Raw genomic sequence first — 15,949 nt, forward strand, 5'->3', positions numbered from 1 at the left:
ATTTAGTACTATCCGGACAGAGAACGAAAACCCAATAATTGTAAATTTTACCTGATTTTGTTAATTAAGAAACGCAAGCCATGTTATGAGAAGGCATAATGCGACCATCTCGGTCACCATATAACAAAAAACTGTCAATACTACATTCAAAGACAATAGACAAAAATTCCCTATCCCGAAAGTAGTTTTTTGGAAAGCATAGGCAGGTCAAAATACTTTAAAAACATTAGATTTGAAGTCCGGTTTTCCCCAGATACTAATCGCCGAAAACGACAGGGAAAAAACTGACGTCGTACTTGACAACCTGATATACTCTGCTCTATTTTGCAGCTTAATTATATACATTATCAATGCTTACCATTCCACTCATCAATATTTTACAACTTGACACTTTAACAACCATTCGTACTTCTAACTGAAAAATAGTCGTAAACCCTCCACTGCGTGAATATTTTTTCAAAACAATTGTGTTATATCACTAACCATACAACCACGGTCTTTTTTTTCGCGTTGGCTTCTTGGCCCATTTTTATTGAATTTGGCTCTTTTTTGCTAATGGCGATAAAAAATATTTTAAACTTGAAAAATAAGAATTCATTTTTTTATTAATGCATTTTTTTTTGCACTTTTAAAAGTGATTAATGTCTGAAACCCAAAAGTGTCAGATCGAAACTAAATTGTTTCGCTGGTATGGTAGCTCTAAACAAGTGTATCGATATGGTAACTTTCACATGTGCTTCTAAATTTGGCGGTGATTGTGGTGTCTCAAAGTGTGCGAAAATAATTTGTGAAAAATGGACAAGTAAGTAAAGAAATCATGTACATTTGTGTATCTCAAATGCAATATAGCTAATTTATTTACCTACATGGCAGGTTTGTTTTAACTTCAAGCAGTTTAAATAAAGCTGCGCCCACGCCGCAAACGCATACTGAGACTTCAAGCGATTCACATCCCGCAAACAAAAAGTAAGAGTAAAAGTGTTATTTTTCTAATGAACTAGCTAACATTTCTTCGTCGTAGAATTTCTGTTTCGGAAAATCGCAAAGTGCGTACTGAATGGCTGGAAAAATTTTCCTGGCTGAAGAACGAGGACGGGCGTGCGACTTGTATTCCCTGTGGTATAATTTTACGCAATCACCTGACCCACATCCAAAGACATTCGACCCAGGCTTCACATATACGTTGCTTAAAAATAAAGGAAAGCCAACTGAAAATCGACAGATTTACAAAGGAACGTAGTGACAATAATTATAAGCAGGTGCGCGATGACGAGTACGCACTTGTTATGTTTTTGGTAATGCATAACCTTCCTTTTTTGCTGATGGACTACTTGCCGGACTTGCTGCGGGTCTGTTGTCCCGATTCAAAAATTGCGAAGGGCTTGAAGTGTGGTCGGACCAAGGCAACTGACATTTCGAAGGAACTTGCAAAAAAAGCAAAGCAGCGGATAGTGAGTGCATTACAAGAAACAAAATTTTCTTTAATTGTTGATGAAACCACAGACGTTGCCAACAAAAAAGCACTTGTGTTGGTGGCACGTTACTTTCACAACATTTCTGGCAGTATTAAGGACCAATTTTTAGCTCTTATTAAGGTGGAAAAATGTGATGCTCAATCGATTTATAACGCCATCAAAGCGATCTTTTTTGACAACCAAATACCTCTTAAAAATCTAATCGGCCTAGCAACAGATGGTGCTAATGTTATGGCTGGAGGCCTTAATAGCCTTAAAACCAAATTAAGGGGGTATATACCTTTTTTTGTCGAAAAAAATAGGAAAGTTTGGATTTTTTTATGTATGTAACTATTGTTTTTATTAAATGAATGATTATATTTTCTGAAAGCTTAGATTGTTGACAATGTTTATGCAAAAATTTTTGAAAAAATATTTAATAGTTTTTAAGGTGTGGCTGTTTCTCTTAAACGCCTTTTTTTATGAGCCTTGCGGTGATAATTCCCCAAGACAAATGGGTAAACTGATACCGAAAAAATAAAAATATTTAATTAGTTTAAAGTAGTATCCTGTACTTGAACGAACGTTTTTAAAATTTTTTTTTTTTTGTGGATACGGGAAGGTTCAATGCAAAAAATGACGTATTTGGACGCTAAAATTCTCACAAAACTATCTATTTCGGCGAAATACAAATTTTTACATGAATAAACGATCGTTCAATTACTAATAAAATTCATTACGGGCATTGTGAGGACGCTTAAAGGCGCCTCTCAAAACTTATATAATCTCAGCCCTTGGAGGCCAAAACTTATATAATCTCAGCCCTTGGAGGCCAAAAAACTTATATAATCTCAGCCATTGGAGGCCAAAAACTTAAGTCACAGCCACTGAAGGACTGACTAGTTATTAAGTCTCTAAAATATATATATTTAAGTCTAAAAACCTAAGTAATCCTAGTTTTCAAATAAGCGCGCGAGGGCACCAGTATTGATCAGCAGGATCAGTCCGCTGGCCAGTCGGGGCGAATGGCCAACAGTATCGATGAGTTATCGCAAATCACCCGTGAATAAGCGCGCGGGCTGTTAAGCGCAAAGCGTGCGACTAAGGGCAAGCTTAGTGCTGTTAATAATAAAACGCGGGCTGTTAAGCGCAAAGCGTGCGACTAAGGACAAGCTTAGTGCTGTTAATAATAAAACACCAGCAGCAGAGACTCCCGCGGACGGCAACGCCATATCAAAGGCATAGAGTAAGACAAAAGGCAGAGGTTAGAAACCCAGATACTGAGTGCGAAGGTTAGGGAGAAAGACCAAGTGAATAAAATAAACATAAAGTTGTGAAACTCAAACCCCAAGCCTGGCTACTAAAATTTAGTGAACTTCGCTGAGTGTTTTTCCGGGTCGGCTAGGTTACCGTATTGCGTTTCCGAGGTTTATTATCTCTTCGCAACGCGGATACCAAAACTAACCCACGTGCTACTCCAGGTCGGACAAGTTCTCGTATTGCGTTTCAGAGGTTTATTTTCTCTGCGCAATACGAACGTTTACCAGACTAGAGAAAAAAACGCGGGAAACTATCGCCGGCCCTTTCTGCACACGCTCAGGTTAGGGAGAGGCTAATAAGATTTAGTGCATCTCGCGGAGGGGCTTTCGGTCAGTGAGGCTTCTGAGTTGCGTTTTCTGAGGTTTATTTTCTCCGCGCAACGCGGACGCCAAAGCTGCCCGCGGGCCTATTCACGTCGGACAAGTTACCGTATTGCGCTTCCGAGGCTTTCTCTGTGCAATACGGACGCTTGCCGGACCGGAAAAGCTATCGCCGATCGCCCACGCTCAGGCCCAGTCGAACATCCCTCTCGAGTTAATTTGTGACGGCCCTGTTTTTCGTGTTGCGTTTCCGAGGTTCTTTTCTCTACGCAACACGGACGACGAGGCTGTACGCGTGCTCCTTCGCGTCGGACAAGTCCCCGTATTGCGCTTTCGAGGTTTTCTCTGTGCAATACGGACGCTTGCCGGACCGGAAAAGCTATCGCCGATCGCCCACGCTCAGGCCCAGTCGAACATCCCTCTCGAGTTAATTTGTGACGGCCCGTTTTTCGTGTTGCGTTTCCGAGGTTCTTTTCTCTACGCAACACGGACGACGAGGCTGTACGCGTGCTCCTTCGCGTCGGACAAGTCCCCGTATTGCGCTTCCGAGGTTTTCTCTGTGCAATACGGACGCTTGCCGGACCGGAACAGCTAACCCCGGGTGCTGATTAGTTATGTCGTCCCGGCGGCAACTCCCAGTCCCGTTTCGTCTCCTGTGTTTCTACAAATTTAACTGTAGAGGACTCTGGCCGGACTGAAGTCTATCCCAGCCTAAGAAAAGTCCTTACAGTTTGGCGCCCGAGCAGAGACGACTCAGGGTCGACCTAGGTATCCTGTAGGAGTTGGGTTTTCAGTATCAACCGCATGGCTTAAAGACCCATGCCCAGCCGTGGGAAATTTTTTTGATTAGGAACACCCAAGTTTTAAAAAAGCCTAGTTAGAGAGCAAATAGGGGAATCTGTACTGCCACTTACGACAACGCCGATCTACTCCGCAACTGCGCCGCTTACTATGAGCACCCCGAGCGCCTACCCAGCCCGCTCACATCAGGAGCACTCTGGAGTCCATCCGCGCCGTCGCCTGAGCGCCGCCTGCTGAGGGCTCTCCAGCATCCCAGTGGGCCACCTGCGCCGCTTACCGAGAGCACTCCCAGAGGCCGCTCACATCAGGAACGAGTCCAAAGCTCAGCAGAGCCACACCACGAGCAGCCCAGCGATCAGCCGCGCTCGCCTTCGGGAACGACCCTAGAGACGCTTCGTCGCCCGGCTTGCGCCCCCCAGCAGCGCCACCTACCGTGCCGACTACAGCACGCACCGCGACGAGGAAAACAGTCGCCACGCTCACCGTGGACCCCGGATCACTCGCCGCCAGGAGAGTCGCTCCTGCGCCACCACCATTCGCTAGTCGGGAGACCCAGCCACTCCCACATCAGCATCCGCGTGACGCCCACTCAGAGGCCCAACAGCAGCGGGCACCCAGCCACACCGTTCACCGGGTCGACCGATGAAAACGAACCGGGAACAGAAAGCGTCGGAGGACGCCGAACAAAAACCCGCTACATCAGCCGCCAGACAGATCGAGGAGGGGAGCTTCTCCGAATCCGACGACGCATCCACGACCCGAGCCATGGGGGTCAGGTGGATTTCCTACCGGCGGAAGGACGAACTCCAAGCTATCCTCAAGGAGTTCGGTTTGAACACCCAGGGCCAGGTGGACGAACTGCGACCCAGGCTTGCATCGTTCATCGGAGGGTCCAACCACAGTCCGGCGCTCCGGGAACGCTTTGCCGCATTGGAGGCCATCTACCCAGAGGCTCCCACATCAAAGGTAGTGACCAACCGGTCCACCTCACCGATGCCCGGCGCAGGGGACACCCTTCTCTCCGTGCCACCCCCAGAACACCGTCACACGAGCCCAGGACGTGGAGTCCAAGGCTCCCACCCCGCTGCCCAATCGCCATCCCAGCACATGTCCGCAGCCGCATTCGCCGAGAAGCTTCGGGGATGGGGCGTCCATTTCGATGGACAAGCCGACCCCCTGCACTTCATGGAACGAGTCGAGGAAGGCGCTACGTCATACAGCGTACGGAATAGCGACATCCCACGAGCCATCGCCGGATTACTGTCGGGCCGTGCCGAAGGCTGGTACCGAGCCTACCAGATGCACGCCGAGCCCTGGGAAACTTTCAAGCGGGAGTTCTTGGAATTTTTTCTACCTCCACGGTACTACCAGCGCCTGGAGGATGCGATCAGGACCCGACACCAACAAGGCGGCGAGCCTTTCAAGTTCTATGTGGTAGAACTACGCCTGATGATGCAGCGGGCAAATTACTCGTTCGAACAGGAGCTCGAAAGGATTTACGAGAATCTGCTACCGGAGTATCACCTCTTCATAAGGCGTCACGAATTCTCCTCGCTGGAAGGGTTGACACAACTAGCCACCGCTTTCGAAATTGCTCGGGACCGAGACCCAGTCCGACAAGCAGCACTAGTTCCACCCGCCAGTGGACACTACACTACGAGGAGCAGCCCTCCGCCCGGCCCTCGCCGACGAGAGCCCATACGACCAGCGGCGACGCCTTTCGGCACATCGAATCTAGCGATTACAAACCGGATGATTTCCCAGGATGCCGAAGCACCTGTCGACGTGACCCGAGCCTGTAGTCGCTGCGCTGAGGTGGGACACTTCGTTCGGGAATGCCAGAATCCGCCAGTCCTATACTGCTGGGACTGCGGGAAACGTGGTACTCGCACCATTGACTGCTGCCGGCAGTCGGGAAACAACCAGGGTCCTCGCACACACAGGGAGCAGGCGGCGACCCACTCAGCGCTCCCCCATCATTAAATCCACCGCTCCGCTTGACGGGAGGCCGGATCATCGCCACGGTTACCATCGAGGGGCAACTCTTCGCGGCAACCATCGACACGGGGGCCTCCAGAAGCTTTGTCAGCGAAGCGCTGGGCAACCGGCTCGATTCGGATCGAAACATCAAAGAGGTTCGCACCCAAATATCCCTGGCGGACGGATCCCCGAAGGAAGTCACCAAGGCCCTGCACGCACAAGTGCGCCTGGACCAACAACATGTCCGCATGACCCTCCTGGTCCTGCCAACGATCTTGGACGAGGTGATCCTCGGGATCGACTTTCTCTGGGGCATCCGGGCAACCATAATCAGCGGCCAGGTGTGCCTCCAACTAGCTCCGCCCACCACACGAAGAGCCGAACCAGGCCCAGCCACCCGAGCGGCGCCAACAGCGGCGGTCGCCCACCTTTCGGACCCACCGACTCCTACCCGGCGGACAACAAGGACCAACAAGGAGGCCACAACGGGTCCCATACCCGCCCCAAGACAGCGCATCACCGCGGGACGGAACCCAGCTCCAGTTCCATCGGAACGCTCGCCACCACCGGTTCCTCCCGCCACTACCACGGGAATCACGAAGGCCGATGTCACCGTCAAGGAAGGCAGGTACAGCCTCCAGCCACTACCGGATGCCGCCGTGGCCAAGAAAAGGAGCCCTTTTCGGAGGTATCTCGCGGGTCAGGACCGTTTAGCCAGTACAACAACAGGAACGTCCCCCGACGACCGGATACGCCACGTTCTTCCCCGGGAAGCCCGATAAGAATCGGGAAATACCAGCTACTCGCCCAGCCGGATACAAAGGACGCTCAGAGGCGCAATCCGTTCCGGAGGCATTGCCCTCACGGACACCTGGCCACAGTCGCGGAATCCCCGCCGGGATCGCTAGTGTCTGAGGAACCTCTCGACGCAGTAACCCTCCGGTTCCTTCAAGAGGAGCTTAGGTATTTCGACCAGCTGCAAGAAACGACGGATATAGCCGAGCACACCATCACCCTTCGGGGAGATAAACCGCTGAAACAGCGGTATTATCCCAAGAACCCGGCCATGCAGCGTATTATCAACGAGCAGGTGGACGAACTGCTGCAGGATGGACGAATCGAACCCTCTCGAAGTCCGCACAGCGCACCGCTGGTGCTAGTCCGAAAGAAGACGGGGGACATGCGGATGTGCGTTGACTATCGTCAACTCAACGCACACTCCATACCCGACGCGTACCCGCTTCCACGCATCAACCATATCCTGGAACGCCTACGGAATGCCCGGTTCATCTCCACGTTGGACCTTAAAAACGGGTATTGGCAGATTCCCATGGCAGAAGGCAGTCGAGAATGCACCGCATTCACTGTCCCCGGACGTGGACTCTTCCACTGGAAGGTCATGCCGTTCGGGCTCCACTCCGCCCCAGCGACTTTCCAACGAGCTCTGGACAGCGTCATCGACCCCGATATGGAACCCCACGCCTTCGCCTATTTAGACGACATCATCGTCATCGGGGCAACGTGGGAGGACCATGCGCGCAATCTGAGGGAAGTCTTCCGGCGCCTTCGAGAAGCGAATCTACGCTTAAATCGGGGTAAGTGCAAGTTCTTCCAAAGAAAACTAGTGTATTTGGGTCACCTGATCAGCGGGGAAGGCATCAGGACAGACCCCGACAAAATAGCGGCCATCCAGGGGCTACATCCCCCGACTAATGTCAAGGAACTTCGCCGCCAACTCGGAATCGCATCCTGGTACAGACGTTTTGTCCCAGACTTTGCTTCGCTCGTACAACCAATGTCACGACTCCTGAGGAAGGGAGTAAAGTGGACCTGGGAAGAACCCCAACAGCAGGCGTTTGATTCGCTTAAGGCTCGACTGACGTCCGCTCCTGTATTGGCCTGCCCAAACTTCGAGTATAAGTTCCAACTTCAGACGGACGCCAGCGACAAAGGACTCGGCGCGGTCCTCACCCAGAATATTGAGGGCGACGAACGGGTAATCGCCTACGTGAGCCGTCGACTCGAGCGGGCGGAGGAAAATTACTCGGCCACTGAAAAGGAGTGCCTCGCCATTGTGTGGGCCACCCGAAAGCTACGTTGCTACCTGGAGGGTTACAAGTTCGACGTTATCACGGATCACCTGGCCCTTAAATGGTTGAACTCCATTAACAACCCCACGGGACGTATAGCACGGTGGGCACTGGAGCTCCAGCAGTACCAGTTCGACATACTCTACCGGAAGGGCAAATACAACGTGATCGCCGACGCCCTCTCCCGGCAACCACTTGGAAGACTCCAGTTACTCGCAGAACTTAAGTGCCACTGCAAATGGGTACGAAAGATGCAGGAGCAGGTCCAAAGACACCCCGAGAAGTTTCCGGATTACTCCCTGGATAATGGACAGCTCTATAAACGCTTAGGGCATCCCGTAGGCATCAGAGTAGGCAACCCCTGGAAGTTGTGCGTGCCGCGAGAACGTCAACGCGTGCTGGGAGAATGCCACGACCACCCCGCCGCCGGACACCTAGGCATCCGGAAGACGCTCAGGAGGATCGCCCAGCGTTACTTCTGGCCTGGACTTCATCGGGACGTGGTACGCTACGTTACGCCAACAGTACAAGGTTAGTCAGTATAAACCAGCCGGCAAGATGCTCACTCACCAACCTACAGAGCCGTTCGCGCTCGTCGGAGCCGACTTCGTTGGACCCCTTCCCCGGACCCGGCGAGGAAACACCATGCTCTTGGTTTTCATAGATGTATTCTCCAAGTGGGTAGAGCTCATCCCATTGAGGAAAGCCACCTCCGCCCAACTGGAGTTCGGATTCCGAGAAAGGATCCTCTCTCGCTTTGGAGCCCCCAGAAGGTTGATTTGCGACAATGGCACGCAGTTCACCAGCCGAAGCTTCCGGGTGTTCTGCAGGAACAACGGCATTCAACTGGAATACACCGCGCCGTACTCTCCCCAGCAAAATCCGACGGAACGCGCCAACCGCACTATCAAGACCATGATAGCACAATATGTGAACCAGGATCACCGGTCGTGGGACCAGCTACTGCCCGAGATCTCCCACGCCATAAACACTAGCATCTCAGATAGCACGGGGTTTAGCCCGGCTTACCTAGTACAGGGTCGGGAGCCTAGGTTGCCAGGTGCCCTCTTCGATGCGGTCGCACCCGACTTACAGGCCTCGCCATTGGATCCAACGGAACGAGCCAGAAGGCTTCAAGAAGCGTTCCGCACCACCCTAGAAACCAACCAGATAGCTTCTCAGGAACAAAGTCGACACTACAACCTGAGGCGACGTGAGTGGCGACCCCAACTAGGCTCACAGGTGCTAGTCCGCCTTCACCATCTGTCCAAAGCCAGCGAGGGCTTTAACGCAAAACTTGCGCCGAAGTACGCTGGCCCGTTTAAGGTGGTGAAATTTCTATCATCAAACGTCGTGCGGCTACAACAGATAGACGGCCGGAAAAGGCGTACATCTGGCATAGGCGATCTAAAAGAGTATCATCAGCGAGAAGGACAACTAGACGACTCTTCAGAAAGCCCCAGAAGGAGCGATTCGCACCACGCACCTGATGACGTGCCCGTTACACCACTGCAAGGGTAAGCATAAGTGGCGTACTCGCCAGCAAGTTATTTTAAGCGGGAAAATTGTATCGAATAGGCTAATTAAAGACAGTTGATCTTCGCACTCAGGTTAGGCAAGTTAGAAAAACGTAGTACTAGGCTAACTATTTGGACACCTTTCAGAAAAAAGACAACAGCGTGCAACAAATGGATCCCTATCATGTGGAGGGAGAGTACAGACCCGTCGACCACCGAGGAGGATCTACGGCCAGCAATAGCGGAGAGTCCCAAGGCGGCGACTCGGTGTTATCCACCCACAGCCCGACTCCACCCCCGTTCAGCCCATGGCAAGGAATGAGATCGCCCGAAGGACCCGCTAGTCTTAATCCACCGGACAACGCCGACTCCGTGTCGACCGAGGTTCGGTCTCCAGACGTCAGCATGGTCGTCAGCGGAGACGTGCCGGAAGTATTTGAGCCCCTACCCGGAGACGACGAGGAGGAGGAGCCAACCACCCCCACGATTGCACGCCTGGCCCGGCTACAGGTGGACGACGAGGACGAGCCCGGGGCATCGACCACCCACATCCTGGTGGGCGCATGGCTGCAAGGTCAGGACCATCACGCCTTCGCTCCTGGACACCTGCAACGATGCCTCTGGGAGGCCCACCGGAGTTCCCCAGCGAGCCCAACGTCCACCGACGACTCGGACGTCGGAGTCGACGGGCGATTTTGGAGGGACCGCCCGCAAGCCCAGGTCGAGCGCGCCATAGCCGAGGCGAACCGGGCCTGGGACGGCTACGCTGGCGACGTCGCACCAGCTCCGGAGGGATCCGAGCCTGAGAGTGGCCTCTGCTCCAGCCAGGGGGACAGCGACGACGAGGGAGAGGATGTGCTGTACATCCACGCAAGGGAGGTCGGCCCCGACTTGGCCGTACCCGAGGAGCACGTTCCCGCTATAGCCGAGAACCCGCAGGACCAAACTCCACCCGGAACTCTAGCACGCTCCAACCCCCCGTCCACACCGAGACGCTGCCAAACGGAGTCCCCGCGGACCCCCACCAACGCGGTACGTCCGCGCCTGGAGCTGTCGTCGCCCGCGCTGTCACCCGGCCTCGTACCCTCTCAGCGGGAAGCACCACCCACACCCGGCCGATCCATCCCCCATTCGGTCATGGACCTGTTCCTAAGACCCTCGACGCAGGCGCCGTCCCAAAGCGGAGACGAGGAGCTGGACCTGCAGCTGTTCCTCACCGGCGGAGAGCAACATGAGGTGCTTCAGGCTCTCCAGGAGGACCCAGCAGAGGACCCAGTCAGGGGTGACGCCCACTGGATCGAGGCCCCAGCGGACTGGAGGGTAGACACTCCGGATCACCGTCTGCCCCCCATCCTCGTCGCGTCCATTCAGGCCCAGGATCGCCGACGCGTTCGGTATCTACGCCACTTCGACGGGGCCAAATTCCGAGGCAGCGTGACCGCACGAGGCGAAGTCTCCGTGACCCTCCGCCCGTCTCAATAACCACACCGAAGTAAAGGGGGGGTGTGAGGACGCTTAAAGGCGCCTCTCAAAACTTATATAATCTCAGCCCTTGGAGGCCAAAACTTATATAATCTCAGCCCTTGGAGGCCAAAAAACTTATATAATCTCAGCCATTGGAGGCCAAAAACTTAAGTCACAGCCACTGAAGGACTGACTAGTTATTAAGTCTCTAAAATATATATATTTAAGTCTAAAAACCTAAGTAATCCTAGTTTTCAAATAAGCGCGCGCGAGGGCACCAGTATTGATCAGCAGGATCAGTCCGCTGGCCAGTCGGGGCGAATGGCCAACAGTATCGATGAGTTATCGCAAATCACCCGTGAATAAGCGCGCGGGCTGTTAAGCGCAAAGCGTGCGACCAAGCTTAGTGCTGTTAATAATAAAACGCGGGCTGTTAAGCGACAAGCTTAGTGCTGTTAATAATAAAACGCGTGCTGTAAAGGGAAAAAGCGTGTCGACGTGGAACCGCGATCGACGGAGATTGGCCTCATTCTTTTCCGGCAGCCAAGCAGCTCAGACCACAAGGACCACACCAGCAGCAGAGACTCCCGCGGACGGCAACGCCATATCAAAGGCATAGAGTAAGACAAAAGGCAGAGGTTAGAAACCCAGATACTGAGTGCGAAGGTTAGGGAGAAAGACCAAGTGAATAAAATAAACATAAAGTTGTGAAACTCAAACCCCAAGCCTGGCTACTAAAATTTAGTGAACTTCGCTGAGTGTTTTTCCGGGTCGGCTAGGTTACCGTATTGCGTTTCCGAGGTTTATTATCTCTTCGCAACGCGGATACCAAAGCTACCCACGTGCTACTCCAGGTCGGGCAAGTTCTCGTATTGCGTTTCAGAGGTTTATTTTCTCTGCGCAATACGAACGTTTACCAGACTAGAGAAAAAACGCGGGAAACTATCGCCGGCCTTTTCTGCACACGCTCAGGTTAGGGAGAGGCTAATAAGATTTAGTGCATCTCGCGGAGGGGCTTTCGGGTCAGTGAGGCTTCTGAGTTGCGTTTTCTGAGGTTTATTTTCTCCGCGCAACGCGGACGCCAAAGCTGCCCGCGGGCCTATTCACGTCGGACAAGTTACCGTATTGCGCTTCCGAGGCTTTCTCTGTGCAATACGGACGCTTGCCGGACCGGAAAAGCTATCGCCGATCGCCCACGCTCAGGCCCAGTCGAACATCCCTCTCGAGTTAATTTGTGACGGCCCTGTTTTTCGTGTTGCGTTTCCGAGGTTCTTTTCTCTACGCAACACGGACGACGAGGCTGTACGCGTGCTCCTTCGCGTCGGACAAGTCCCCGTATTGCGCTTCCGAGGTTTTCTCTGTGCAATACGGACGCTTGCCGGACCGGAACAGCTAACCCCGGGTGCTGATTGGTGTCGGCCAGTTGACATTACGCCTCCGAGCGATCTACGCCACGTAGAGGTGGAGACCCAGAGCAGGTGATCCCGTAAACAAAATCCCGGCGGCAACTCCCAGTCCCGTTTCGTCTCCTGTGTTTCTACAAATTTAACTGTAGAGGACTCTGGCCGGACTGAAGTCTATCCCAGCCTAAGAAAAGTCCTTACAGTTTGGCGCCCGAACAGGGACGACTCAGGGACGACCTAGGTATCCTGTAGGAGTTGGGTTTTCAGTATCAACCGCATGGCTTAAAGACCCATGCCCAGCCGTGGGAAATTTTTTTGATTAGGAACACCCAAGTTTTAAAAAAGCCTAGTTAGAGAGCAAATAGGGGAATCTGTACTGCCACTTACGACAACGCCGATCTACTCCGCAACTGCGCCGCTTACTATGAGCACCCCGAGCGCCTACCCAGCCCGCTCACATCAGGAGCACTCTGGAGTCCATCCGCGCCGTCGCCTGAGCGCCGCCTGCTGAGGGCCCTCCAGCATCCCAGTGGGCCACCTGCGCCGCTTACCGAGAGCACTCCCAGAGGCCGCTCACATCAGGAACGAGTCCAAAGCTCAGCAGAGCCACACCACGAGCAGCCCAGCGATCAGCCGCGCTCGCCTTCGGGAACGACCCTAGAGACCGCTTCGTCGCCCGGCTTGCGCCCCCCAGCAGCGCCACCTACCGTGCCGACTACAGCACGCACCGCGACGAGGAAAACAGTCGCCACGCTCACCGTGGACCCCGGATCACTCGCCGCCAGGAGAGTCGCTCCTGCGCCACCACCATTCGCTAGTCGGGAGACCCAGCCACTCCCACATCAGCATCCGCGTGACGCCCACTCAGAGGCCCAACAGCAGCGGGCACCCAGCCACACCGTTCACCGGGTCGACCGATGAAAACGAACCGGGAACAGAAAGCGTCGGAGGACGCCGAACAAAAACCCGCTACATCAGCCGCCAGACAGATCGAGGAGGGGAGCTTCTCCGAATCCGACGACGCATCCACGACCCGAGCCATGGGGGTCAGGTGGATTTCCTACCGGCGGAAGGACGAACTCCAAGCTATCCTCAAGGAGTTCGGTTTGAACACCCAGGGCCAGGTGGACGAACTGCGACCCAGGCTTGCATCGTTCATCGGAGGGTCCAACCACAGTCCGGCGCTCCGGGAACGCTTTGCCGCATTGGAGGCCATCTACCCAGAGGCTCCCACATCAAAGGTAGTGACCAACCGGTCCACCTCACCGATGCCCGGCGCAGGGGACACCCTTCTCTCCGTGCCACCCCCAGAACACCGTCACACGAGCCCAGGACGTGGAGTCCAAGGCTCCCACCCCGCTGCCCAATCGCCATCCCAGCACATGTCCGCAGCCGCATTCGCCGAGAAGCTTCGGGGATGGGGCGTCCATTTCGATGGACAAGCCGACCCCCTGCACTTCATGGAACGAGTCGAGGAAGGCGCTACGTCATACAGCGTACGGAACAGCGACATCCCACGAGCCATCGCCGGATTACTGTCGGGCCGCGCCGAAGGCTGGTACCGAGCCTACCAGATGCACGCCGTGCCCTGGGAAACTTTCAAGCGGGAGTTCTTGGAATTTTTTCTACCTCCACGGTACTACCAGCGCCTGGAGGATGCGATCAGGACCCGACACCAACAAGGCGGCGAGCCTTTCAAGTTCTATGTGGTAGAACTACGCCTGATGATGCAGCGGGCAAATTACTCGTTCGAACAGGAGCTCGAAAGGATTTACGAGAATCTGCTACCGGAGTATCACCTCTTCATAAGGCGTCACGAATTCTCCTCGCTGGAAGGGTTGACACAACTAGCCACCGCTTTCGAAATTGCTCGGGACCGAGACCCAGTCCGACAAGCAGCACTAGTTCCACCCGCCAGTGGAAACTACACTACGAGGAGCAGCCCTCCGCCCGGCCCTCGCCGACGAGAGCCCATACGACCAGCGGCGACGCCTTTCGGCACATCGAATCCAGCGATTACAAACCGGATGATTTCCCAGGAGGCCGAAGCACCTGTCGACGTGACCCGAGCCTGTAGTCGCTGCGCTGAGGTGGGACACTTCGTTCGGGAATGCCAGAATCCGCCAGTCCTATACTGCTGGGACTGCGGGAAACGTGGTACTCGCACCATTGACTGCTGCCGGCAGTCGGGAAACAACCGGGGTCCTCGCACACACAGGGAGCAGGCGGCGACCCACTCAGCGCTCCCCCATCATTAAATCCACCGCTCCGCTTGACGGGAGGCCGGATCGTCGCCACGGTTACCATCGAGGGGCAACTCTTCGCGGCAACCATCGACACGGGGGCCTCCAGAAGCTTTGTCAGCGAAGCGCTGGCCAACCGGCTCGATTCGGGTCGAAACATCAAAGAGGTTCGCACCCAAATATCCCTGGCGGACGGATCCCCGAAGGAAGTCACCAAGGCCCTGCACGCACAAGTGCGCCTGGACCAACAACATGTCCGCATGACCCTCCTGGTCCTGCCAACGATCTTGGACGAGGTGATCCTCGGGATCGACTTTCTCTGTGGCATCCGGGCAACCCTAATCTGCGGCCAGGTGTGCCTCCAACTAGCTCCGCCCACCACACGAAGAGCCGAACCAGGCCCAGCCACCCGAGCGGCGCCAACAGCGGCGGTCGCCCACCTTTCGGACCCACCGACTCCTACCCGGCGGACAACAAGGACCAACAAGGAGGCCACAACGGGTCCCATACCCGCCCCAAGACAGCGCATCACCGCGGGACGGAACCCAGCTCCAGTTCCATCGGAACGCTCGCCACCACCGGTTCCTCCCGCCACTACCACGGGAATCACGAAGGCCGATGTCACCGTCAAGGAAGGCAGGTACAGCCTCCAGCCACTACCGGATGCCGCCGTGGCCAAGAAAAGGAGCCCTTTTCGGAGGTATCTCGCGGGTCAGGACCGTTTAGCCAGTACAACAACAGGAACGTCCCCCGACGACCCGGATACGCCACGTTCTTCCCCGGGAAGCCCGATAAGAATCGGGAAGTACCAGCTACTCGCCCAGCCGGATACAAAGGACGCTCAGAGGCGCAATCCGTTCCGGAGGCATTGCCCTCACGGACACCTGGCCACAGTCGCGGAATCCCCGCCGGGATCGCTAGTGTCTGAGGAACCTCTCGACGCAGTAACCCTCCGGTTCCTTCAAGAGGAGCTTAGGTATTTCGACCAGCTGCAAGGAACGACGGATATAGCCGAGCACACCATCACCCTTCGGGGAGATAAACCGCTGAAACAGCGGTATTATCCCAAGAACCCGGCCATGCAGCGTATCATCAACGAGCAGGTGGACGAACTGCTGCAGGATGGACGAATCGAACCCTCTCGAAGTCCGCACAGCGCACCGCTGGTGCTAGTCCGAAAGAAGACGGGGGACATGCGGATGTGCGTTGACTATCGTCAACTCAACGCACACTCCATACCCGACGCGTACCCGCTTCCACGCATCAACCATATCCTGGAACGCCTACGGAATGCCCGGTTCATCTCCACGTTGGACCTTAAAAACGGGTATTGGCAGATTCCCATGGCAGAAGGCAG

General features: G+C 54.4%; 2 protein-coding genes across 5 annotated transcripts in view; one reads left to right on the forward strand and one right to left on the reverse strand.

The window, feature by feature from the left end:
* LOC108049303 (transcription-associated protein 1) overlaps positions 1-15,949 on the reverse strand; it is a 466,810-nt gene that overhangs the window by 413,688 nt on the left and 37,173 nt on the right. The gene's annotated exons all lie outside the window — the stretch shown is intronic.
* Positions 9,486-11,311, forward strand: LOC123037113. Its single transcript, XM_044456614.1, has 2 exons — positions 9,486-9,575; positions 9,630-11,311. Exon 2 carries the CDS (start codon positions 9,654-9,656, stop codon positions 10,962-10,964), a length of 1,311 nt encoding a protein of 436 aa, XP_044312549.1. The 5' UTR covers positions 9,486-9,575; positions 9,630-9,653; the 3' UTR covers positions 10,965-11,311.

The sequence above is a fragment of the Drosophila rhopaloa genome, unplaced genomic scaffold (assembly GCF_018152115.1).
Source record: "Drosophila rhopaloa isolate 14029-0021.01 unplaced genomic scaffold, ASM1815211v1 contig_133, whole genome shotgun sequence".
Classification (NCBI taxonomy): Eukaryota; Metazoa; Arthropoda; class Insecta; order Diptera; family Drosophilidae; genus Drosophila; species Drosophila rhopaloa.

What these genes read in the sequence shown, in the direction of transcription:
- LOC123037113 (XM_044456614.1), top strand. Translation starts at nt 9,654, where the DNA reads ATGGATCCCTATCATGTGGAGGGAGAGTACAGACCCGTCGACCACCGA.